This window comes from Poeciliopsis prolifica, unplaced genomic scaffold, assembly GCF_027474105.1.
Source record: "Poeciliopsis prolifica strain line A6 unplaced genomic scaffold, Auburn_PproV2 SCAFFOLD031, whole genome shotgun sequence".
NCBI lineage: Eukaryota > Metazoa > Chordata > Actinopteri > Cyprinodontiformes > Poeciliidae > Poeciliopsis > Poeciliopsis prolifica.
Window position 1 is genome coordinate 5,930,773 of NW_026562406.1, and position 24,206 is coordinate 5,954,978.

General features: G+C 39.6%; 1 protein-coding gene across 7 annotated transcripts; it reads left to right on the forward strand.

The window, feature by feature from the left end:
* Positions 1–236: 236 nt before the first annotated feature.
* On the forward strand, positions 237–23,267 carry trpm6 (transient receptor potential cation channel, subfamily M, member 6). Of its 7 annotated transcripts, none has more exons than XM_055050536.1 (41): positions 237–851; positions 3,633–3,712; positions 3,896–3,934; positions 5,673–5,859; positions 6,159–6,372; positions 6,913–7,037; positions 7,146–7,317; positions 7,505–7,679; positions 8,517–8,640; positions 8,720–8,792; positions 9,444–9,544; positions 9,646–9,780; positions 10,583–10,636; positions 11,284–11,418; positions 11,509–11,628; positions 11,813–12,072; positions 12,282–12,510; positions 13,054–13,206; positions 13,302–13,439; positions 13,540–13,668; positions 15,000–15,251; positions 15,338–15,512; positions 16,009–16,120; positions 16,221–16,417; positions 16,520–16,652; positions 17,131–17,572; positions 18,269–18,562; positions 18,651–18,921; positions 19,008–19,105; positions 19,195–19,297; positions 19,546–19,592; positions 19,674–19,738; positions 19,828–19,853; positions 19,972–20,022; positions 20,121–20,186; positions 20,283–20,581; positions 20,697–20,779; positions 20,853–21,058; positions 21,164–21,215; positions 21,371–21,477; positions 22,527–23,267. In XM_055050536.1, exons 1-41 carry the CDS (start codon positions 822–824, stop codon positions 22,586–22,588), a joined length of 5,814 nt encoding a protein of 1,937 aa, XP_054906511.1. In that variant the 5' UTR covers positions 237–821; the 3' UTR covers positions 22,589–23,267. The 7 variants fall into 7 exon arrangements, with proteins under 7 accessions (XP_054906511.1, XP_054906513.1, XP_054906518.1 ...); XM_055050538.1 differs by having other exon boundaries at positions 21,374–21,477; XM_055050537.1 differs by lacking the exon at positions 237–851 and adding an exon at positions 956–1,400.
* Positions 23,268–24,206: the final 939 nt, after the last annotated feature.

Genomic DNA, 24,206 nt, shown 5'->3' on the forward strand with positions numbered 1-24,206 from the left:
ATTGAAGCTTGATAAAGTGCCTGACTGGCTCTGTGCAGCAAAAGATGAGCCAACTTGCTGCTGCATGGTGATTACCAGAGGGCTGAAACAAACCCACTACCTGCAACAGAAAGTAGTAGGGTGTTTAGAAATATTTCTGGTTCTGATAGGTCAGGACTGACATGTTGTGGAGACTAAAGGAGCTCCTCTCATCATGCTTGTTAAGGAATTGCTGCAGTTCAGTTGGTAAGTTGTGACCTGTTTGGCAAGCTGTTTTAAATAAGATCATTCTTTAGGTTTTAGTTTAGGATTTTTCTGCTATTAATATGATACACAGAAGCAGTCTTGTTTCTATCCTGTTATCACACTGTGAGAATCCAAGTGACTCGCATCCAGTTGGGGAGAATAGATTCAGAGTTTCATAAATTAGGTTCAGTATTATTTATTTTCCAGGCAAGTAGAGCAATTTTGTACCACAATCAAGTGACTATCTTACCTTTTTTGTTGTTACAAATAAGCTGCATTTATCAAATGTGACTTAAAATAAATTTTACATTATTTAAAGCCTTGAAATTGGACCTCTGAACCTTTAAAAACTCCTGCTCTTTCTGACACTCCTTCCTCTTAGGAAGTCTTCACAACAGCTCCTGTATTAAAAAACCCTTCAAATCTTTCCAGTGTTGCACTAAAGAAGTAGCTTGTATAACGAGCTCAGCAGAGTTTCTCCAGGGGTTTGCTAATTGCTGCTGGCTAGTCTGCAGGAGGTGGGAGAGCTGCTCTGTGAGGTAGAAGCTCTGAAATTTGGAGACTAAACTAAACCCCATCCTCAAAGTTGGTGCAGCATGCATGAAAGAATCAGGGCAACACTCCAGGTATGTTTTCGATGAGGGGGATAACATTACAACATGATGTCAAGCTCCTAGAAGGAGTCGGTTTGACATAATACTGTACCTTGAACACTGTGACTTATGAACCTGTGTGTAAGTCAGGACTGTTCATTGCTATGTGATAATCAGGGGTTTTTAATTTTCAGTGCCCAAGTGACTGTTTATCAGGGGCAATTCAAGAGATTATAGAAAATGGAGTTGATTTTCTTTTTCCCACCTGAGTGACGTGTTAGTTGGTGAAGCCAGTCCCTGTTTGCCCCTGCAGCAGCTGCTGCAGCTGCGGTGACTGAGGCGTGTTTGCGGTGTGAAGGGAGGACCGCGGCTCTGCTCCGGAGGTCGAACAGTCCTGGCTGTGTTGGAAGGAGGAGGAGGAGGTCATGAGTTCCTCCAGGCTTCTTGGAAAAGCCCGCTGCCCTTTGGACCAGCGGCTGATAAAAGCCTAAACGATAGAGTAATGATGAAGAGGTGGGATTTGAAAGAAGTTAAGACTTTAAACATTTTCATGTTATGTTTTACCCGCAGAGCACAGCCATGGTAAGTTATGCAAGAGGAAGACAAATCATGTAAACCACCCGAAGAGACTCGGTTGTCTGCAGCTGGTGTTCTGACCGCGGAACCGGTTCCTTACAGTTCATTTACTATATTAGCCGTGCTTAGCTCCGAGCTAACGACAGCAGCTATTAGCCGACAAGTTCATTTAGTTGAACTTGCCGGAGAAAACCTGGTGAAACGAGACGCGACGTGCAATTTTTAGTGAGCTCCGAGGAGCCAGAACCCGTCTGCTGGACTTGGCGTTTCATTTTCTCCGTAAACGTTTCTTGTAACATGTTTATACCTGAAATAGCGGAGGTAAGTTTTAGGGTAAAGTTTTTCAATTAACCTGTACAGACGCGTAATATTGCGCATGTGCACAACGCCGGACGGCTAAACTCTTCTACCATCCAGGACACTTTTATTGTCGTTTTGTACAATTTGTTGAAAGTATAAGAGACAATAAATCTGCATGCATTGAGTGTAAAAAAAAAAAAAAATACGTATTTGACAAAAATCCAGACGGGGAGGTTTTGTTTATATTTTGTAAACATACTAAGGTCATTTCTTAACGCCGTCATCAAGTTGCAACTTCGGCTTTATAAACTTTTTGGTTTCAAAGCTGCAAATACAGAAAATATAGTGATAATAAGACACCTCCCCGGGACAACAACATGCACCATGTTGTCCCTGTGCAACATGCTGCTGCACTTTGCAGCATATTGTTGCTGCACATCCCCTCTCAGTGAAGGCTCCACACATTTTCTTCACCTACAGGTGAGGCTCGTTGTGATGTCTTGGGCAATGTTAGAAATGCAAAAGCACAAACAGCCACACTTATAGCTTGTGGCATTATTAAAAATAGCATCCTCGATTTCAAAGTAATGTGTAGCTTTTTTTTTTTAACTGCAAATTGTTATAGATGTGTGCATATTTAAAAGAAACAGAAAAAATAAATGAACAAATATTTCTAGACTTATAAGCCTGACTAATTAACCCACAAGTAAAAACTTTCTATTTGTGGTTGGAATATTTTAAAATATATTAAATTAGGGTAAAAAACAAGATTGTTTATACTCTTCACCTTCATTCTAATGTATAACTTTCTTCACAGAGTCGCTGTTAGATTTATTACTCCATGATATTAAAAATGTCTGCTGTGAGAATAAACATTAAACCCAAATCTGTTAAATCCAAAAAATGCTTTTGGATTCAACTGCATATGTGATGACAATCAATTGCTTACAAATATTGTTAAAATGCGTTAATAAAGAAAAAAAAATCATTAAACAGTAATAGCAGCAGTAATGTTCCTAATATTATATATAGATTTGGGTTCTATTTCTGCTTCTTTTGGGACTAAAATGACTCTTTATCAACATACGCTGACTTAATACAAACCATCCAACAGAGTAAATGTAACAGATAAGCAGCTATATTCTTTCCACTGAACTAAAAGCCATTATTTTCCAGACCTTTAAACTAGAAACTATTTTGGATACCAAATAACAAGTTTACTCATAACATTACAGGAAGTGATAAACTGCTGTAGTTCATGCAATGTTTGGCATAGATAAATTTGTTTTTATTTTTTTGCTTTTGCTGGACAGTCTCTCTAAATTACATAGCAATATAGTGTTTTTGTGTTGTCACAAATGAGCATAACTTAAAATTGATACAACCCCTTGCTTAACTTAGTATGTCAGTGGATTCGTTTTTCGCTCTCTTGTGGTGTTCTGTGAGGCTGCAGCCCTTGTACCAAGGTTTTTTTTTTTATCAATTGGAAAATCTCTTTTCTCTGAAACCCGGCTACGCTTCAGAGCCTTGCTAAGTGTTCACAGAGTCAGACTCTATTTTTGGTGGGAGTAAACCAGCTCTGCTGCCATGAGGCCTAATCTCAGGAAGGGGATATTTGTATGTTTCCTACAAACACAGCCCTGCTTCTTGTGACTATTGTTGAATCTGTCGGAGAAACTGAGTAGAGAAAGGATGTTGTTGCTCACATTTCTGTGGTGTTTCACTCTTGGTGGGAGAGGAGTCTGATGGTCAAGGACTGAAGCTTGAGTTCAGCTGTAGAGAGTGCTTTGACTACAATGAACTTCACTGAAAAGGTTGTTCCCTAAAGGAAGATGTTTATTTTTCCTCAGAATAAATGAATGAAAGAGAGTACTGTGACAATCTACTTGATCTTTTATGCCGTTTCTATTATCTCAATTGTATGTTTTTCTATTTCAGACGGGGAAATCTTGGATTGAGGAGAGCTTCTTCAGAAGGGAGTGTGTAAAGTTCATCCCTTCCTCTTGGGACCAACACAGGTAAACTATAAACTGGCTGCATGGATGGTTTTTATGATTCCTAGAAGAATGTATGTAGGATAATATTAACTTTGGTGGGTGGAAATAAACATCTTTCTGAGAACAGAACCACCTGGCAGCCTTTTCTTTTTTCCAGGAACCATGTTGATTATTTTGTAATGTGTTTTTTCCTGTTTCTTTCAGATGCATTCCAATATGCCAAGTGTGCCAAAGCCTGATCAGGTATTATTTGCAAATTTTCAGTTAACATTTTCTTGTGCATTACCACCTGGCTGCCCATATGGCATTGGCATTCTTGTTTGATTGTTGTGTAGATTTCACTGCCTTCTGTTTATTTGTACTGTTCCTGTGTTTGCTGTCTTTGTACTGCTCCCACATTGTTTTCCATTTCACTGACGCACTATTTTCAAAATGCCCCAAACTGCAGTTAGTCAGTGAGTTATCAACTGTTCAGGTGATGTGAAAACACGAGAGAAGGCATGTGTCTATAAAAAAAAGTGTTTGGCAACATAATAGTCACAATGAAACAGGGATATGTAGACTCAAGGACAAGGGGAGGTGAAGAGGAAGGGTGGGAGACAGGAAAGGGGGAGCACTTGTTGCAGTCTGGCTTAGTCAGCTGGGGGTTTTAAAATGCATGCAAACAATTTACTTTGAGTTGCGTTAGCAACATATTGTTACACAATTATGCTTCAGTATTCGTCTGTCTGGCACTTTTTTCCCTTTTTTTTTTTTACATAAAAAGATACATAGAAGGCACAGACAAATAAAAAATTTGTTGTGGACAGAAATGTATAAAATAATGTGTAAAATAATGAAGATTTCTGGAGACATCGCTTAGAAAATAAGGTTTGATTTTATTCTTTGCAGCACTTGTTCAGTTCATAACTGTACCAAAATTGCTAAAAGAAAAGGAAAATTTTGAGCAGCAGCCTATATAATAATAACATTTTAAGAAAGCCTTACAGTCGATATGAATTCCCAAAATCATCACATATTGTGACTTTCATATGCACTGTTCTTTCTTGTGTAGGAACACTATTAGGTTCCAATGAAACTATTAACTAGCATTAAAAGGATACGCTCTATCTGTCATATTTCATCATCGTGACTGTATTAGTGACGATGATGAAATATTAGTGTTAGTTAGGTATTAGTTAACTCTCATAACATAAGTGACCTACTGCTGGCAGGGAGCTTTTCTTTGAGCTCCCTCAAATAAAACCTGAGAAAATCGGGTATTAACGACCAAATCGGTGAAAAAAACAAATCTTGTTTGTTTCAGTGGTCTAGCCAAAGGCCAGATCCTCAGTGTGATGTATGAGGAGCAGAACCATAATAGAAATAGAGCAATATAAAAATCTGCTGGGGAAATATTTAAATGATTTAATGTCCAACATGTTTATTCTTGTGAGGTCGCCTGGAAGATTGGTGCCTCTCTACAGGCACCAGTACATCCCGGACAGTCCAGTCGCCCGACCATTGCAGATAATTACATGTATTTGTGAGATTTGAGCATTTTGGTGACAATTAGCTCCATAATTCATCACTTCACTCCTAAGAGTAGGAGTGCACAGAAGTAGGAGTGAAGCCGATTTTATCCACTGGTCTTCTCTACCTCAGCAAAGGTGCACAAGTCAACCCCTGTCCTCACGCTGCCTTCATGTTTGCAGTTAACAACAGTCACCCCACTGTTGGCAACTCGGAGACATTCTTGCTATACATGTATTTGGGAGCTGGTAAAATCAATTCCTCCTATACTAATTTTGAGTTTTTTTTTTTAAAGAAGTGAATCATGAAACTGCAATGTCTTAAGTTTTATGACGGTGGATCTGTTTATAAGGAAAACTGCTGGTCAGCTGAGATTTTGTAATGTAGAAGAGTTGTTTCTCACACAGACTCTGTCAGATCTAACAATGAAGTGCTCTGACATATTCGATAACTTGTTTTCATTGCTTAGATGCTGCTGTGGCCGCTTGATGGGGGAGCACTCTTGGCAGGAGTCTTTTCCTCCGATTTCCCTCTTTCCCAGTCCAGATCAGGGCGTGGAGGAGTGGTCCATGGAGGCTCACACAAAGGCCACTTCTACCAACGCCTATGGGATCATAGATTTTCAAGACACTGCCACACGGGTCTGTCGCGCCAAGGTTTGTAAATCCGTTAACTGTGGTTTTCTTTGCCAGCATTTACTAAATTTACACTACAATGTTAAAAAATTAGGATTAATCTCCCTTTTACAAAAAGTAACTTTAACTATAAAAGTAGATGCTTTCTCTAGACTGATGTCTAGATGTTGCTGGTTGTGTAAACTTTGGTTTGCTATGACGGAAGCAGATTTAAGGTGTTTTGTGGAGGCAAAGATGCTATCTGCTGCAGTGACAAAACAATCTTGTGAGCAGCAGTTGGAAAACGCAGCAAGGTTTTGAGCAGTGCCATGTTCTTCCAGTATGTCCGTGTGGCCGTGGACTCCAAGCCAGAGGTGCTGCTCCAGCTGATGCTGAGGGAATGGCAGATGGAGAGACCGAAACTACTGCTGACAGTCCACGGAGGGTCAGAAAATTTCATTCTGCCCCCAAAGGTGAAGCAGGCCTTCAGTAAGGGGCTCATCACGGCTGCCATAAGCACAGGAGCGTGGATTTTCACTGATGGGATTAATACAGGTCAGTACAGGAATCGATTTTCTCTAAAACAATGGTATCAACTTCTGTAGGACCTTGCACAAGCAATTATAACCCTGTAACTTTTTCACATTTTATTATTTTATAACCATATACTTCAATGTGTTTTATTGTTTTATCAGTCAGTCCCCAAATCAATCCTTTTAGAAGCTCTTTTCTTTGCAACTATAACTTCCAGTATTTAGATGATGCATTTATGGGATTGTCTCTACTAGCTTTGTACACCTTGAGCCTGAAACATTGAACGTTAACGAGGAAATAAATTGACGGTAACAAGAAATATGTACACGTTCGTAGACCCAATATTTATTCCTATTTACTTATTAAAAAGGCTTATTGTGCAGATATGATTATTTTTTTGTTTTGTTATTTTATTAATCGGAAAAAAGGCTCAGCACACTTTTCAGAAATTAATCTTCTAAAAGCTCTGAAAATCATGCATTACTTTCATTTAGAAAAGTTTAAAGAAAAAATAGTATTTTTGCATGGCACTGCATTTGCTACTGTTTGTACACATTCCAGGTGTGTCCAAATATGTGGGTGAGGCAGTGAAGTTATTTGGAGGCCACGACTTGAGGAAGAGAAACACGATTGGCATCACACCGTGGGGAATGATCGACAACAACCTGGACCTCATCGGCAGAGATGTTAGTACTAAATCTATGTTTCATTCCTTCTAACGTAACAATGAACATATATGACAACCAGCAAGATGGTTGTCTATTTTGTGGGATGTTAACTCAACACCTGCTCAGGTATTCAGACCCTACCAGCCACTGGGAAACCCTTTAAGCAAGAGGACCTGCCTTAATGGTTTCCACTCCCACTTTCTGTTGGTGGATGATGGGACGCTGGGGAAACCTGGTTGTCACCAAGGCCTCAGGAGAAAACTGGAGAAACAAATCCATCTACTGAAGATTCATCCTCGTAAGTTAATGTCACTGCTTGTTGAATATGTACGATGGGACACGTCTTTCTGGCAAAATATATATCAGCACATTTTTATTAGTGTTGATTTTGTTAATTTCAGGTTGTATGCATCTTCGCTCATCCTTTAGAAGTTCAGTGGTTTGACTTGGTTTTTATCATGACTGTTTAATGTCCCTTCTCACAGGACTGAACCAGGGAGTGCCTGTGCTGTGTGTGGTGGTGGAAGGGAGCGCCGCCATTGTATCAACAGTTCTGGATTACGTTAGCAATGCGCCCCCTGTGCCGGTGTTTGTGTTTGAGGGATCGGGCAAGGCTGCAGACCTCTTTGCCTTCTTACACAAGCAGACTGCTAATGAAAGGTATGTAGGTAATGTTTATTTTAAGTAGGAAGCCATATAGCTGAACTAGCTTGTATGAAGTTAAACCAGTTATTAGGTAGATTGATCAAACTTTTACCAGCTGATAATGGTTTCAGGCCATGTTAATTTTGTTGCAAAGAATGTTAAGACTTACAAACTCTTTTGAAACTCTGTATATCTGGCTTAATGTCTAGGATTGTTGTCAGTCTGGTTGAGGATGAATTTCCACTCAAGTTGCAAGTCTTTTTCTATAAAACAACTTTCTGTTTAGAATTGCTCTGCATTTAGCTTCATCCATCTTTCATCAACTCTTTCTCAAGAAAAAGTTTGATTTCTTTGTAAGCTAACAATCACCTTCTTTCACATTTGCTGTGTCTATATGATGTGTTAGAAATTATAAACAAGACATCTCATAGCTTTCTCTTAATAATGTTCTGATTTATGTAGTGCACAACAAATAATCTTCTGTGAGTAGATTCTCCCACCTGAGGTCTGGATATGTGCAGCGCCTCCAGAGTTACCATGAAACGGCTTTGATTTTTCAAAAAAATTTATTTCTTCTCTGTACAGTGCTCTGTGATCTTTGATTTTTTTATAATGTTGTTTGTTTTCCACTGTTCTCTGAAGCAGTGTCCCAGAACACCTGATTTTATGCTCAGATTAAATAAATGGATTCTATTGGCTAATTAGGTGACTTCTGAAAATGCAGCCCAGAGGCTTTTCATAAATTTTACTTTTAAATATTTTGAAGACCTTATGTGCTTTTTTTTACTCAACAGGTATGCTCTGTTGGCTATGTTTGTCTTCTGCAAGTAATTTGACTCTCATTTCTTTTAGGCAGCTGGATGCTGATATTGAGGAGGACTTCCTGCGTAGGATTGGAGATGTGTTCGGAGTTGAGAGGACCGAAGCTGCTCACCTTTACACGCTACTCCAGCAGTGCATGGATCACAGGGGATCAGTGAGTAAAAGCTCTTGCTGAAATAGGCTTGATGCGGTTTAAGAACAAGCAGCGTCATCATCGCCTCTTTGACCAACAGATCACCATCTTTGACTCTGAGGCTGACGAGCAGATGGCAACTGATGCAGCCATTTTGACTGCTGTTCTTAAGGGTACATGTTTTTTTTTCTGATTACTATCACAGACCTGCTTCTGCAAATAAGTCGACACGTTTTTAGCAACAAGAACAGATTGCAACTTTGTACGTTTCAAGTTCCTGACTCACTTAGAGCTACATTGTGTAACTTTTATACAGAAATCAGTTTTTTACATATTTGTTAAAACTGTTACTATGTTGTTACAGTATCACATGAGATAATCTGTGAAAAACTTAAGCTTCTCCACTTCCTCACAGTGCTACCATTTCCATCTGAATAAATGCATAGCTCCTAGCCAGAAACAACCAATCAGAGTAAGGAGGAGTATCTCTTCTCTGTCAATCAATCTTGTGCACATGTTGCTAAATGTTCTAATGGCAGAGAAAGAACTCGAGCATTTACGACAGACTCTACTGTATAACAGTAGAGTAAGGGGGAGAGTGTGAGTAGCGCATACACGAGGATGATCCTCCTTCTGGCTCTGATTACTTGTTTTAACAAAATATGTAAAAAACATATTTTTTTTATAAAAGTTACATCCTGTAGCTTTAAATGTTAATCTATGTTGGAATGAGGCTTTTTTGTTCCTAGAAAATGGAAAAAATCTGTTGCTGAAATAAATATGCATTCGGCTAGATTTTGACATTTTTGTTGAATGGAAAACAGGAACCAAAGCCAGTCCATCAGAGCAGCTGAGCATGGCTCTGGCTTGGGACCGGGCTGATATCGCACAGAAAGACATCCTGGTGTACGGTCAGCACTGGCAGGTGAGACCAGCTCTGGACAGGAGTTTATACCATTAATTTTACCTCAATCAGGTTTAGTTGTTGATTTGTTCAATTATAATCATATCATATGCTTTGTTTAGGTGGGTTCCTTGGAACAAGCAATGCTGGATTCTCTGGTGATGGACCGTGTGAGTTTTGTGAAACTCCTGATTGACAACGGCATGACAATGAGCCGCTTCCTCACTGTGGATCGCCTGGAGGAGCTCTATAACTCAGTAATTATACTAAATCTGTTCCTTTTTAATCTTAATGATGCTCCCTTTGTTTTTATAGTTTTGTCTTCCTAATAAGGCAACTTGATTATAGAAAAGAAAAAAAAAACATACTTATTTTGGTCAATACCAAAATCATCAATTTATTGTGCTTTACTTAATTAAGGCTGTATTTGCAAAGCAGAATGTGCTAAAATTATTTTAATAATCATCATGTTTTGTTTGATTACATTGTTTTTGATATTTGAAAACAGATTTGAGGTGAAAATATAACATTTGATTACGTGGACCATCCTACTTCCTGTTTTAAAACCTATTGTCAGAATATATTTTTATTTGAAAGCAACATCAGTTCCACTGTTTGTCTTGCTGTTTTTTTTCCCCTTAGTTTTCCCAGAGCCCCTTTGCTTGTTTGTCAAACAGAACAAATTCAATCTCTTTACTTTGACTAAAACACAGATTTGAAAATATCAGCTTTGATTGAAATCAGAACAGTCTAAGTGTTTGCGCAGTGATGCATGGTCAGCCGTATCCAGGGTATTTTCCCAGTTGTTGACTTTGATGCTCACATGAAAAAGCTGTCTGTGGACAACTTACACTTGTTTTTTGCTCCACACTCTCTTTATCTCATGTGTTTTATAGCCTGTCAATTATTCACAGCCCTTGGTCCATTTCTGAAACATTAATATCCGGAGAGCTGCTGCTGTCTTCCAGTATTTTTGTTTAGTTTTTTTTCAGGATGGGATCTCTTGTTTTTTTATTTTTCTTCTCTCTTTCTTAAGTGTAACAAAATGTCTTTTTCCAGCTGCAGGGTCAGCCTCAGCGCTTCTTGCAGCACCTGGTCGAAGATGCAAAACAAGTGAGTGACAAACATAGACGTCTACTGTTCTGTTGTAAAGATAGATTTATATGTGCATAAGGTGAAATGTTTTCAACATTTATTACTGTTTATTTAAAATATTATGTCTCACAGCTAATAAAATCCCCAAATTTAATATCTTAGAAGTTTATTAAATTTATAAACAGAAAAATTAATTCATACAGACATGTACGTTACGGCCCACAAAAGCATGGGGAAAACTGCTGACTTGGCAGTTGTCCACCAGGACGACATGAAAACCGAAGCTGCTTGTTCACAGACTGCTGCGAACAAGCAGCAGTCTGTTTTGTGGAAAAGTGTGAACAAGCAATAGGGGTTCAAAGACATCGCCAAACAAAGCCCATTTAAGAGCTTGTAGGACATTAATAAGACATTTTGGTATTTCTCAGCTGACATATTTGTTTTAAAAATCCTTTTTTATTTGACCTGATATAATAATTAAATTTTCAAAGAAGCTTTTGGTTATATTTGGTGGCAAGCCACGATCATCAAATGTTAACGAAAAAGCTGAAAATGCTCAAAATGTACACGTTTTGTGTTAAATTACTGAAATAAATTATTTCAATTTTATTGTACCTGCAGAGAGGCCTCTGTAGTTATATTCACTGTTCATTTTGTGTTGGTAGACCTCTCTCCCTACAGGTTACCGTCTGTCTCTCATTGACATGGGCCTGGTGATAGAATACCTCATTGGAGGCGCCTATCGAAGCACCTACACTCGGAAAAACTTCAGAGCTGCTTATAGCCGCATTCAGTGCAAGGTGAGCATTAAAACTTAGGTTATGTCCCGCTTGTAAGAAATATACTTAGACCCTCATGAGATGTTAAAAACATGTCCTTTGTGCTTGTAGGACAGTAGACGTTACAGCTCTGGTTCCTTTACTAACCAAAGACGAGGAATGAGCTTAAAGAAAAGCAGAAGTCTCCAAGATCTTCACTTCTTCAGAACTGCCCAACCCTTCAAAATCAAAGTTGGTGAATCTACTCTCTCTTTTGGCATCTCATTACGTGCTTTGTTTTATAAGAAATTCAGCTTCAGTTTAGACGACTGATTAGTCTTAAAGGTTCTGTGGGACACATTCTTGGTGGAATCCCTTGACCTCTTTCTCTTTTGTCCTCCATTGCTTCTGTCATCCGTCCATTTTGTTTTTCCAGGATCAAACTGAGTCGACGGGGAGCAGCCATCAGGTGGTATTAAGTCATGGCCTACTGCCATATCCTTTCAACTCCAACGACCTGTTCGTGTGGGCTGTTCTCCAGCAGCGCCAGCAGATGGCGCTGTTCTTGTGGCAGCACGGGGAGGAAGCATTGGCGAGAGCCATCGTGGGCTGTAAGCTTTATCGCTCGATGGCCTTTGAGGTACGACAGAGCAACATGGACGACAACGTTGCTGAGCGATTCCAGTCATATTCACTGTGAGTGTAAAGAGCGAAGTGAAAAGAAACTACTTCCTACTTCCGCATTTAAAATGGCTACTCCTTCCTTCAAAGCTATACATTTATTGGAAATTTAATTCTAGTGTTTTGATGCTCAGGTTCAGTTGTAGTTTTTCTAAATCAGACGTAAAGTATACGTTTTATTCAACAGAAAACCTGCATGTCTATCCTCTCTCTGTGTGTACCAGTGAGTTTGGGCAGCTGGCTGTGGATGTGTTAGATTGTGCATTTCAGCAGAACGAGCAAATGGCCATGAAACTGTTAACCTCAGAGATGGAGGCATGGAGTCACTTCACATGTCTGCAGCTGGCTGTCTCCTCGTGTCATAGACCATTTGTGTCGCACTCCTGCACCCAGACTCTGCTCACGGATCTCTGGACCGGCCCGCTCAACATGAGAAAAAACTCCTTTATGAAGGTAAGCACAATGGCTATTTTAACCCCCTGTCTTTGGTATTTAAAGGAATCTCATAATTGTTGGAAAATATTATTCTGAGTCAGGTAGTTGTGTTTTACTTTAGTAATCTATTAATCTATCAGTTATTTTGACAATTAACTGATTAATTGGATAAAAAAGGGGCACATTCAACAGGTTTCTCCATTTACTCACTTAAGCCTCTTTTGCACAATATTATAAATACATTAAATAATGCAAATAAGAAAATGATTTTTTTAAAAATCACAGCAGTTGTTTAGTGAACACTTGATAATCTGCATCAGCAGCTCAAATTGGATAGAATGGCTTACAGACAAAAAAGGATTTTTATCATAAATGCAAAATGTATGTATTTTGTAAAGTTTTAGCATAATTACGGTCCAATTTCAGCAATTTGTTTTTTTTGATCTATATTTCACTTAATGATTAATCTGTGCTAAATTAGTTGATGATTATTTTCAGTAATTGATCAATTATTTGTTTCAGCCCTCCAATGTTCCCTGATAGTTGCACATTTTGTTGTAGATCATTTTGAGCCTTCTCCTGCCGCCTGCCATCTTGCTTCTGGAGTTTAAAAGCAAGGCTGAAATGTGCCACGTACCACAGAGCCATGAGGCAATGCTGTTTGGGCTCGAGTCTGTGAAATCGCTGCCAGTCCCTGAGGGATCCGTTCAGATGGTAGGATGTCAATGCAAAATTTTCTAAACTAAACTATCAGGTTTTCTCTCAGACTTCTCACCATTTGCCCTCCTTTTTCTCGTCTTTTGTCACAGGACAGACAGGATCCAGAGAGAGGCCTCCCCTTCCACAATAAATCCACCCTGTCAACTGTGTTCACGCAGTTTCTGTCATGGATCACAAAACTCTATGATTTTTACACTGCTCCTGTTGTTAAGTTCTGGTTTCACACAGTAGGTTATGTGCATCTTATTTATTTATTTATTTACTCAGTTGATGTTTTTGATCCAGTCAATGAAGGAATCTAATTGAATGTGTTTTGTCTCATGTTAGATGTCCTACTTGGGTTTTCTGATGCTCTTCTCCTACGTCGTCCTGGTCAAGATGGAGGACCAGCCAAGTGTCCAGGAGTGGTTGGTTATTGTTTACATCGTTTCCACTGCTGTTGAGAAAACCAGAGAGGTAAATCATCCTGCATCCTTCCTCATTTGTAGTTTTCAGTTATTTTTGTGAAAGTATCTATGGACTTATAGATACAGTGCAATAAAAGTTAATGTCATTAGGCCTGTCACAATAAGATTTTGCTGGGCGATAAATTGTCTAAAAAATTATTGCAATAAACGATAATATTGTTTGTTTGATTGATTTAATGGAAATTACGTAATAATACATGCGATTTCCTGCCAAAGATAGATACACTTTACTTTCAAAAGAACACTTAACACTGGAACTGATACACAACATAAATAAAACAACCAAAAACAAAAATAAAATAGATTCTCAGTCTCCATTCACAATAAATGTACTTGAATAAAAACTAAACAACATGAAGCCAAAGTGGAAAAAAACACTGCATTCAACAAAAAGAGTGCAGATTATGAAGTCTGTATAGTATAATGCTCTTCAGTAATCATTAGATTTTAATAGAGAAGACATCCGACTGCCTGATGGGACAATCTTAGAACGTTACTCCTTCTAAGATTGTCCCATCAGGCAATCGTTCTGAGATTGTCCCTTGTGTGTTACGGTAGATCGTCGTGGCCGCTCCGATCTAAATCAAAGATTTGCCCAGACTGGGAGTTTAACGCAGCCTGTTGAATGTGACCGGTAGCCAATCAGAAAGCGCGGATTCTCCTCGTGCTTCCTTATGGGAAACACGGAGGGAATCCCGAACAGCTGACACGGTGCAAACCAAAGTCCAGCAGACATCGGAAACGACATGAATGTTTTTTCAACAGTTCGTGCAAAGAAAATATAAATAACTAGGGGAGGAGTTGGAGCGAAATTACTACCAGAAAACCCGGTAACTTTTCAGTTGTTCTTTGTTAACGTGACATAAATAGGTTCTAATGATTTTCATTCAGTCAGGACTGACACTCACCACATGCATTGCAGGTAGATTGTAGTAAGAAATTGATTAATGCCTGGTTTCAAAGTTAGTAAACTGGACTTATTATTTTGTGTCCATTGATGGACACAACACGGTTCGATCGAACAGAGAGAATTCTGTCGGCTAATGTGTCTCAGGTTTTGATAATGGGCCGACAATCCGCGACATCAGATGGTGCAGCGCGCGCTGGGCATTACACTAAGGAAATAATGAAGGGGAAGGTCAGTGGAGAGCACCGGAGTTGAGCCTTTTTTCATTCAGTGTCATCAACAGTAAGAGATGACACGATATAGCCGATAATTAAAATGAGGTCGATAGTTTTAACTTATCGTGCGATTAATTGACTTATCGTTTATCGTGACAGGCCTAAATGTCATGGTACTAAAGACTCTTGTTTTTTTAGGTTTTGATGTCTGAACCTAGAAAGCTGAGGCAGAAGCTGAAGGTTTGGTTCTCGGAGTACTGGAACAAATCCGACTTCGTTGCCATCCTCCTGTTCCTGGTCGGGCTTTCGATGCGTTGCCATGCCAACCCCTACCGGACTGCAGGACACGTTGCTTACTGTCTGGACATCATCTTCTGGTTTATCAGAGTTTTGGATCTCCTGGCTGTCAATCAGCATGCTGGTCCTTACCTCACCATGATCACTAAGATGGTGAGTAGAGACCACTTCTGCCTACTGAAGGATAAAACCGTAGTATTTGTGACCCCTTTCTTTTTCTTTCCCCTTTGTGTTTCCAGACCAGCAACATGTTCTTCATTGTGGTGATGATGGCCATTGTGCTGCTGAGCTTCGGCGTGTCCAGACAGGCCATTTTGTACCCAGATCACGATCCATCATGGAGTCTAGCTCGAGATATTGTCTTCCAGCCATACTTTATGATCTTTGGGGAAGTGTATGCTGGAGAACTTGAACGTAGGTGGATCATTAGACAATTTAGCACTTATTTTAAAAAGAAAAAGTACACCTAATTTTGGAAAATGAGTAAAATAATTTTAAATTGACTACTTGGAAAATCAAGGTGGCATTTGTTCATTCAGATGGGTTAAAATATGAGTTTTGTTCCTTCTCAGTACTTTTGTTGTAGATTTGATGATGCACGTCAGCCTCATGTCATCATTCCTCCTTTACTTTGCTTGATAATCATTACTTCACTTGGAGAGCATTAGTTAATTAGTACATTTTTTGCAGCTAATGCTTATTATCTACCTTGTTTATTCCTAAAGAAACAATAGAATTTAAGTTTCATTTTCTGACACAGAGTTCAATTTTAAAAATTTGTTGTTTAGATCTCATGTATATGTGTGATTCCAGGAGTAAATGCAAAGTTTCCCTCACGTTTTTGTGTATTTTCAGTCGCCATGCTGATTCCCACCAGTGTAACATCGATGTGTTGTTTGTGTGTTGACAGCGTGTGGTGATGATTCCTGTCCTCCTGCATCTTTTCTGTCACCGCTTCTCCAGGCTGTCTACATGTTCTTCCAGTACATCATCATGGTCAACATCCTCATTGCATTTTTCAAGTGAGCCCCCTGTTGTTCTGGCAAAAATACATAAATGTATGTATATATATATATATTGGTTTGAAAAAAGCAGTATGTAAAATGATGTTGTCCCTAACAGCAACGTCTATTTTGATTTGGCTTCAATATCCAACAAACTGTGGAAGTACAACCGCTATCGCTACATAAGGACCTATCAGGAGAGGCCGTGGCTGCCCCCGCCGCTCATTCTGCTCAGTCACGTTGCTCTTGCTGTCAGAAGCATCTACAGGAGATTTAGTGGAGATGCTGAGCAAGAAGAGAGGCGCTCTGGGCTCAGTGAGTACCAACACAGCGCAGAGGATAAGTTTGCAGTTATTTTTTAAATACATCTTGGCACCATAGAAGGTCTGTCTCCTGTTTTTTATTTACTTTTATCAGAACTCTATCTGGGCCTTGAGGACAGAAAGAGGCTGTATGAGTTTGAGGAGAAATGTGTTGAACTCTACCTTCATGAGAAGAACGAAGATCTCCACAGCACTCCCATAAACAGAATCAGAGCCACAGCTGAGAGGTTTGTTGGATTTTAAGCTGCCTCCTCGTGTGAAACTGGGCATCCCCAGATCCTTAAAATGTCTTAAATTCATTTAAAATAATAAGTTCGAATGTATGCATTATTTTTTTTCTGAATTTTTTTCCTGAATTGCATTCAGACATTTTCGTTGTGTTGTGTGACTTGAGGCGTTTCAGGCTACCTCTAACAAGCAGTTAGTATAACCTTGCTAGCTTGCTCGCTCTTTTGCCTGTATCTTGAATAAGTCCAAATTTATTGCCACTCGACTGAACAAAGTTTGTATATTTCTCTGTATATATAGGTTGAAACTCCATTCATAATAGTCTTAAAAAGTCTTACATTTGAGTTTGTGAAAACTGCAGAAATTCTATGGAAAAAAACAAGTCCCAAGTTGGTATTTGATTTTAAAAGGTCATCCCAAAAACCTTATTACCTTGTCACTAAATATCAACATTTGTCTTTGTTGTTGTGCTACTAGAGCTGATGAGATGTGTGGGATGGTGGGGGAGGTCTCAGAGAAGGTCAACTTCATTCAGGACAGCCTGTCGGAGCTGGACGGTCAGCTCGGTCAGCTTCAGGACCTCTCTGTGCTGGCTGTGGACACCCTCACTCTGCTCTCCGCCTCCGACAGCCGTCAACAGGAAGAGGCCCGCCTGGCTCAGTGTCGCCAGGTTTTACCGGCATCCCATCACGTCCTCCCTCACAGCTGGACCCTCTCTCACAGGGGAGCAGAGGACTGTGATGTTTCTAATGTGCGTCGCCTGGAGATGAAAGCCTGCAAAAGCACTCCGCCCTCTTTGCTAAAGGGTTCTGCTGCTGAGGGAAGTCGACGAGCGTCGCAGGAGCGCCACGTTGGAGTGAGAGAAACCAGAGCAGGAAAAAAGGGACTGCCTGAGGCAGGAGAGGAAACGGCTAAAGAGGTGGTTGGCTACATCACGAGCTCGGATAAAATTAGTTTGTCTAAAGGAGGGGTCTGCAACCTGCAACTCTTTTCACCTTCCACAATGGCTCTTAATAGCTAAATAAAGATTTTGACATCTTTAAACATTCTTGATAGAATAATTGCACTAAATGTCCACAAAAGAAAGACTCCAGAACACCCGGTAACATTTTTAGGTCTTTCTTTTTGTCATTAGTTTGTAAACTGGGCTTTTTCAGAAACAAAATCAGTTTCACAGGCCATAATTGTGTGTTCAAAGAAAAATTTTAACTTTGGATTTCAAGCACTCCCAATAAGTGTAATTATATCAACTTTAGAGGAAATAAGTGATTTTTCATTGCATTTTCCACAAAGATCAACATAAAATGTATCCAGCCACCTTATTGCAAATATTTTTCATAATTCTTTGTTTTAAAACCTAAAAATAGAAAAGTATTTGAATGCGAGAACAAATTTTTTATTGTAGAACTTTAACAGAAATTATAAGCAGTTTTTTTCCCAAAAAAAATATTTGCCGTCTTAAACAAGTTTTATTTAGCTGAACTGGAGGCAAAATGGATTCTTTGAATACAAAGGTTGCAGACCCTGGGCCTTAATGATAAATTTCTGAAACAGTAAAATACTCCCATTCTAAATGAAATGTAAAGTCTAACTTAAACAAACACATTTTCCTCAGGACTCCAAGTCTGTGGCTGTTGAGGATCCCAGTGAGAATTGGTTCAGAGGCCCTGGACGTGGGTCACATGTTTCCTCCTCTCAGTTTAACCTCGGCGGTGGAAGGACTAAGACGCCCTCCGAAACCCCTGAGTCGCCCCGTTGTGGGTCTCCAGTTTCACCCAAACCGCTTGGGACGGCACAGAGCAAAGCTTGGACGTATGACCCACATTTGTATCCCAGTCCGGAGGAAGCTTCAGTTGAAGAAGGGGAAGAGGATGCTGAAAGGGAAGAGAAGGAGGAAGAGGAAGAAGATGTACCCAACCTGGAGATATTTGTGGCCTGTAGTAATTGTTTAACTGTGTCTGACTGACATTGACAATGTTTCTTCCATTTTTTCTCAGGATGAAAGTCAACCAAGTTTTCCGTCCAAGCATTCCAGCCATTGGAGAAAACCCCCATTGCCCACAAGGTGGGCATGTGTGCCCAGAGAGCGTACATATGGATACTGCCGGTCTCTTTCATCCAGCATGGAGAAGATCGCTTTTTCTGGTGGACCTCTCAGCCCAACGAAGGGATCTTTCCCGTCTCTTGACGAAACGACTGACAAGGATGGCATTTGTGACAGAAGAGGCCTGAGGAATGCTGTGTATTTATGGTGCAGCAAGAGCCAAGGTCCAACTCCTTGTACCACTTTAACATCCTTGGTGATTATGCTGTCATGCATCCAAATTTTCCAGGTTATATATTTGTTTCTGCAGAATGGGAAAAATCCTCAGATTTCGCTCAAGACTTGGACAGCAGAGTCAAAATCCACAACAGGAAGACAGTGAAGATAAAGGAGAGCATTCCAGATCCAGTAATCACTGTGTTAATATTTACCTCTTTTCATGCCTAACAAGCATTAATCATAAATCTCATTTTCTGCTCCCTGTTTCTTGACAACAGGAGACGCTGGAGTCCCACTTGTCCGATGCCTTGTGGAGAAAACGGCGGAGGTTTGCTGGAGAGCCCACGTGTTGGTCAGCTTCAACCAGCCTTAGTCAGCTCTGTAAGGGTCTACATTCACCGACACAACCAGCTCAAAGTAATGGATTATTGTGAACAGGCTTCTGGAAAGTTTATTATGATACATTTAAATAAAAAACCAGTGGAACCAGTTGCCTGAAGAAGTGACCTAGTTAGTGAATAGAATAAAGGTTTTCGATTTGGTTTAATATATAAATATGATTTGTATTTTTGCTCTTTATTTTTAATACTTTTTAAAAAATATATAGTTTGGTATAAATATTGTTTCAGATTTTGAGCCCACTGATTTGATGCAGAAGCAGGTGATTTCCCATCAGGTAAATCCTCTCTAAGTTTATATCGAGTCGCTGTTGGAAATACAACACCTGAACGATGGTTTTTGGTCTTTTGTTTTTCAGGAGATGTGGAGTTCGACTCATTCAGTTCGAAACAGCTGTGCCAAATCAATGAGCCACAGGTCTTCGTAAGTCTCTGCTTCAGCTTTTCTTTCAGAGTTAATTGGAATAATAAAAAAAAATATATAAACGTATATATTTAACATTTCTCTTGTAGCTTGCAGAGCGGATTTGCACCAGAAGGTATTTCTTATCATTCCATACATGTATTGTGTAGTCACTGTTTATTTATGTATAATCTTTAGTACATGCTGGATTTACATTGTAATGTTTCTTTTTTTTTTTATCTTGCTTGCTGCAGCCAGGAGTTCCTCCTTCCAGTCCAGTGACAATCTGTACCCACACTTTTCAGGTATTATGAAAATAATATATCAACACTTTTTTATGTGGCAAGTTTAAAAGATGTTTTTTTAAATTTTGTTTTAATGGTGTCGGTCTCTGCATTATAAGCTATGGAGAGGAACAATCTGATGAGACTGGCTCACAACATCCCGTTTACTCCTGTTTCCATTTTGGGTAAAAATCTGTTTTTTTGACAAAAATAGTATTATTACATATTTTTATTCCCTGTATTTGCTGCCTTTGCACTGCATTAACTTTTTGCTTTCACAGGAGGTGAAGAAGTGAGCGTGTACTTTCTGGAGGAAGTCTGCTCTAAAGCCGAGCCTGAGTCCAGCTCTGTCTCTTCCTGGTCGTCGCGGGTCCAGTCTGCGATGCTCAAGCCGCTCTCTAGCGAGGAGGGTTCCCTGGACGGCGGTCTCCGACAGGGCAGCAGAATGCTGTGCACCTGGGCAGAGCAGGACGTGCTCCAGCCTGGTCAGATATACGTAGTCAAAGCCTTTAAGCCAGAGGTGATCCGTGCTTGGCAGAGGTACTTCCATGGGAGCACTGCGCTGCAGCTCTGTTTAAGGGTACTTTTCCAAAACTATCTTTGGAGCATTTAATCAAGACATTGCTGAAAGATTACCAAAAGTTAATCTTATATGCTCTAGCTTTGTAATATATAGCATGTTTAACATCCTGAAGGAGATCCAGCAGCAGAGAGCAGCCCAGAAGATGATGCAAGTGTTTAACCAGATCAAACCCAAAGATATGCATCATTCACCAAGGTGTGTGTGTTCTCTGAATCCCACCTATAAGTGCATGTGTCTGCATGAACTGACCTTTCTCCCTTTCTGCTAGATTTCTAGATGTTTCCCTGGTGCTTCGGCATTCTAACGGCCAGTGGTTGACTATTGAGAGAAACTTGATCGGTAACTTCAGGAAGTACAATAACAACACAGGGGAAGAGATTGCCCCCTGCTGTTCATTAGAGGACATGCTACTGGCATTTTCCCACTGGACATATGAGTATTCACGCAGAGAAATGCTGGTGCTTGACATACAAGGTAAGCGTTTTAGTATTTTTGATTATATATGACATGCAAATGGATTATTTTTTCTCTTCCCTCTTTATTTGTTTTGATCATATCTCTGCTTTATATTGTCGACAGGAGTCGGAGAGGAGCTGACTGATCCGACTGTCATCATGTCAGATGACCAAAGGTACACAAATCCAAAATGGCAACATGTGGTTTCAGAAGGGTGTTCTTTTTTTTATTTTATTTTACGAAGAGCTTCATAAGTCTGACATGAACTGAAGACAGAGAGACAAACCAGTTTTTCGCTTCACACTGTGACACTGTCTGACTCCTTTGCAGCAGGGGTGAAGTGCTCTTTGGTCCTGATAACCTTGGAGACGATGCCATCAGTGGCTTCCTGCAGAAACACTCCTGCAACCTCTGCTGCCACAGGCTGGGACTAAAAGGTCAGAAATGTCAGAAATTTTTAAAATCAGTATGCAGCTGTAAGAGGAAGTAAGAGTCAAGAAATATGGAGCCTTCCAGAAGTTTTGAACGATTTCTAAATGTTGTCACTTTACAACGACAAACTTCAATTTATGATATTTGGCTTTTACCTGATAGACCAACATGAAGTAATGCATAACGCTTAAGTCAAAGAAAACTTATTTTCAAAAGTGATATTCATTATTAATATCTGGAATACTTGGCGTACCCTACCATTAATAAAATTCATTGCACCTTATTGAATTCATTTAATCTCAGCATAAATCTGCCTCGGAGCTTTGCTAGAGAACATTGGCAGACTAAAGAACATCAAGGGAACTAAATAATGTTTTTTTGTGATGATTGAATACTTAAGAAAATACATTTCCTCCCTAGTTATGTTGTTTTGCATCACCGTGTTGCTTCCTGTCACATCTGCATTTTTCTGCATGAATGTCACCTCTCTGTCGTCACTCATAAGGCCAAGTTGGCTCTGAAAGAAATCTCCGACAACTTCAAATGAAGTCGGCGCGCACCAGCAGCCAGCTAATTAAGCAGCGAGTCTTCGTTTATTTCTCTAACAACAGTAGCGTTAGAGGCATGGGGGTGGGCCCTGCTTTGTGCGTTGTGCTGCGCGGCCTTTGATTACGTATTAATCATGTCTTTGTGCTGGCAATGTGCTGCTGAGACATTAGCTTTGATTAGCTATTAATTAATGTCTCTGGGTAGACACGATACCGGCATCTAGAGGATAACGGCGCGGAAAGAAGCCGCACTCGAAAACAAACAAGCCCGGCAAACAAACACACGAAGGCAAACACTCAGACACAGTTGTTTTGATATTTCAAAGGTGCGTCGTGTTTGCTCTTCCTTTTCTTGTGTCCTGTCCAAGATATCTCCCAACAAATCAAACCAAATTATTCATGCTGGATGTGTGGACTTCCTCCCAGGCCTGTCAGTATTCTCTTTCTTGTGATAATGACTGTGTTATTGGAGTGGCGTGTCGCTAACTGATGTTTCTGTTGTTCAGGTTTAAGGAGGCGCCCAGGCAGCGGCGAGAACAGCAGCGAAGCAGAGTCGGAGTCGGGGTAGGAAGAGGACGATGAAAACGAGATGTAACGTCTTGACTGAGATAAAATAACGCTCAAATGCACTTTTTCTACCAAAGATGTTTTTTCTGAAACCATATTAGCCTTTTTTTGTTTGTTTACAATGTAAACTGCCTGATAAGTGAGAGAGAGCTACGTCTGCCATCAGATGTTTCTGATTGGTCTATTTCAGCGGAAACTTGCTCATATTGTGCGTTCATAATTCATATAAATATAATGCAAAGAAACAGAAAATATGACAAATAAGACATTTTTTGTACTTTTTTGTAAAGAATAAATAATTGAATAATTGTAAGCTTGCACACTGAATTGTTGTAGCTCAAATGGAAAAAAATCAAACTGCAAAGCTTAAAAATATACCAAAAAAAAGGCAGAGATGCACCCATAAAATTTATTTTATTTATTTTTTTTCTTCCCACAACAAAATGTCTACAAAAGCAATAAAATATAGAATTTAACAAAAATCACTTCAGACCTTCACATTGTATGTACATCTCAAAGGAGGACTCACTGAGGCCTCCACAAAGCTCTGAACCTCTCCCCAGTCTGGCCCTCCAGTTCTGGGTGTGTAGGACTCCCTTTAATAACATACGCATGCATGCAAATGCATTCTCCTCCTCAAGTGAAAATGGAGGCTCCAACTCTGTGTTTATATATATATATATATATATATATATATATATATATATATATATATATATATATATATATATATATATATAATGGAGCCAGATGTTCAGAGTCCAGCAGAGTCTCCAACAAGTGGGGAAAAAAAGCAGAAAATGTAAAAACGATTCATCGGTACACATTTTCCTTTGAGTTCCCTCCTATTTTTTTATTTTATTTTTTCATTATTGGTTTGTCATGTAAACTCACATAATAAAGCATCTATGCCCCATACTGCCAATCCTTTAGCTCCTCACTAACTATGGCACTTTGAAAATAAAATGACTTTTTAAAGTTGGTATTTTTTTAATCTTATTTTAAATTCTGTGTAAAAAGAGATTCTGCGGCCTGGATACTTTTCAGCTTCCAGACACAGATTGCTACATTTTTGTTTCATTTTGCTCTTGCTGGGACGCAAAAAAAAAAAAAAAAACATTGTAAAAAATAAATTAACAATTTTCAAAACTACTCCCAATTGCACAGACATTGTAATGCATCAAGAAAGTCTTACAAAGCATTGGTAGAGCAGAACATCGTCGCACTCTCTTCTGTTTCTCTAGCGCACGCACACAAGCTCGCACACGTTTTCTTCATAAAAGGGAGGAGGAGGTCTGGAGTGAGTTTTGACTGAGTGTATGAAATGTGGTTTTGAAATTGGCTGTAATAAAATGTCCGCGCAGCTCTCGACGGCTGCTGCTGTGCGCTCGGATGTCATTCTGTGTTGATGGAGCAGTAAAAGGCGCGTGATGTGTTCAGCCCCTTTCCCGCCTCATGCTGAACAAGCTACTCCATAACATTCAGAATAGATAACCCTGCCACATCGCCCCCCTTCACTGCCCTACTGCAGGTGTAGGGTTTCCAAAAGGCCAGTTTAATACAGATCATTAACTTACTGATTTGTAGTAATCCGCACATTCAGAGGGTGGGAAAAACAT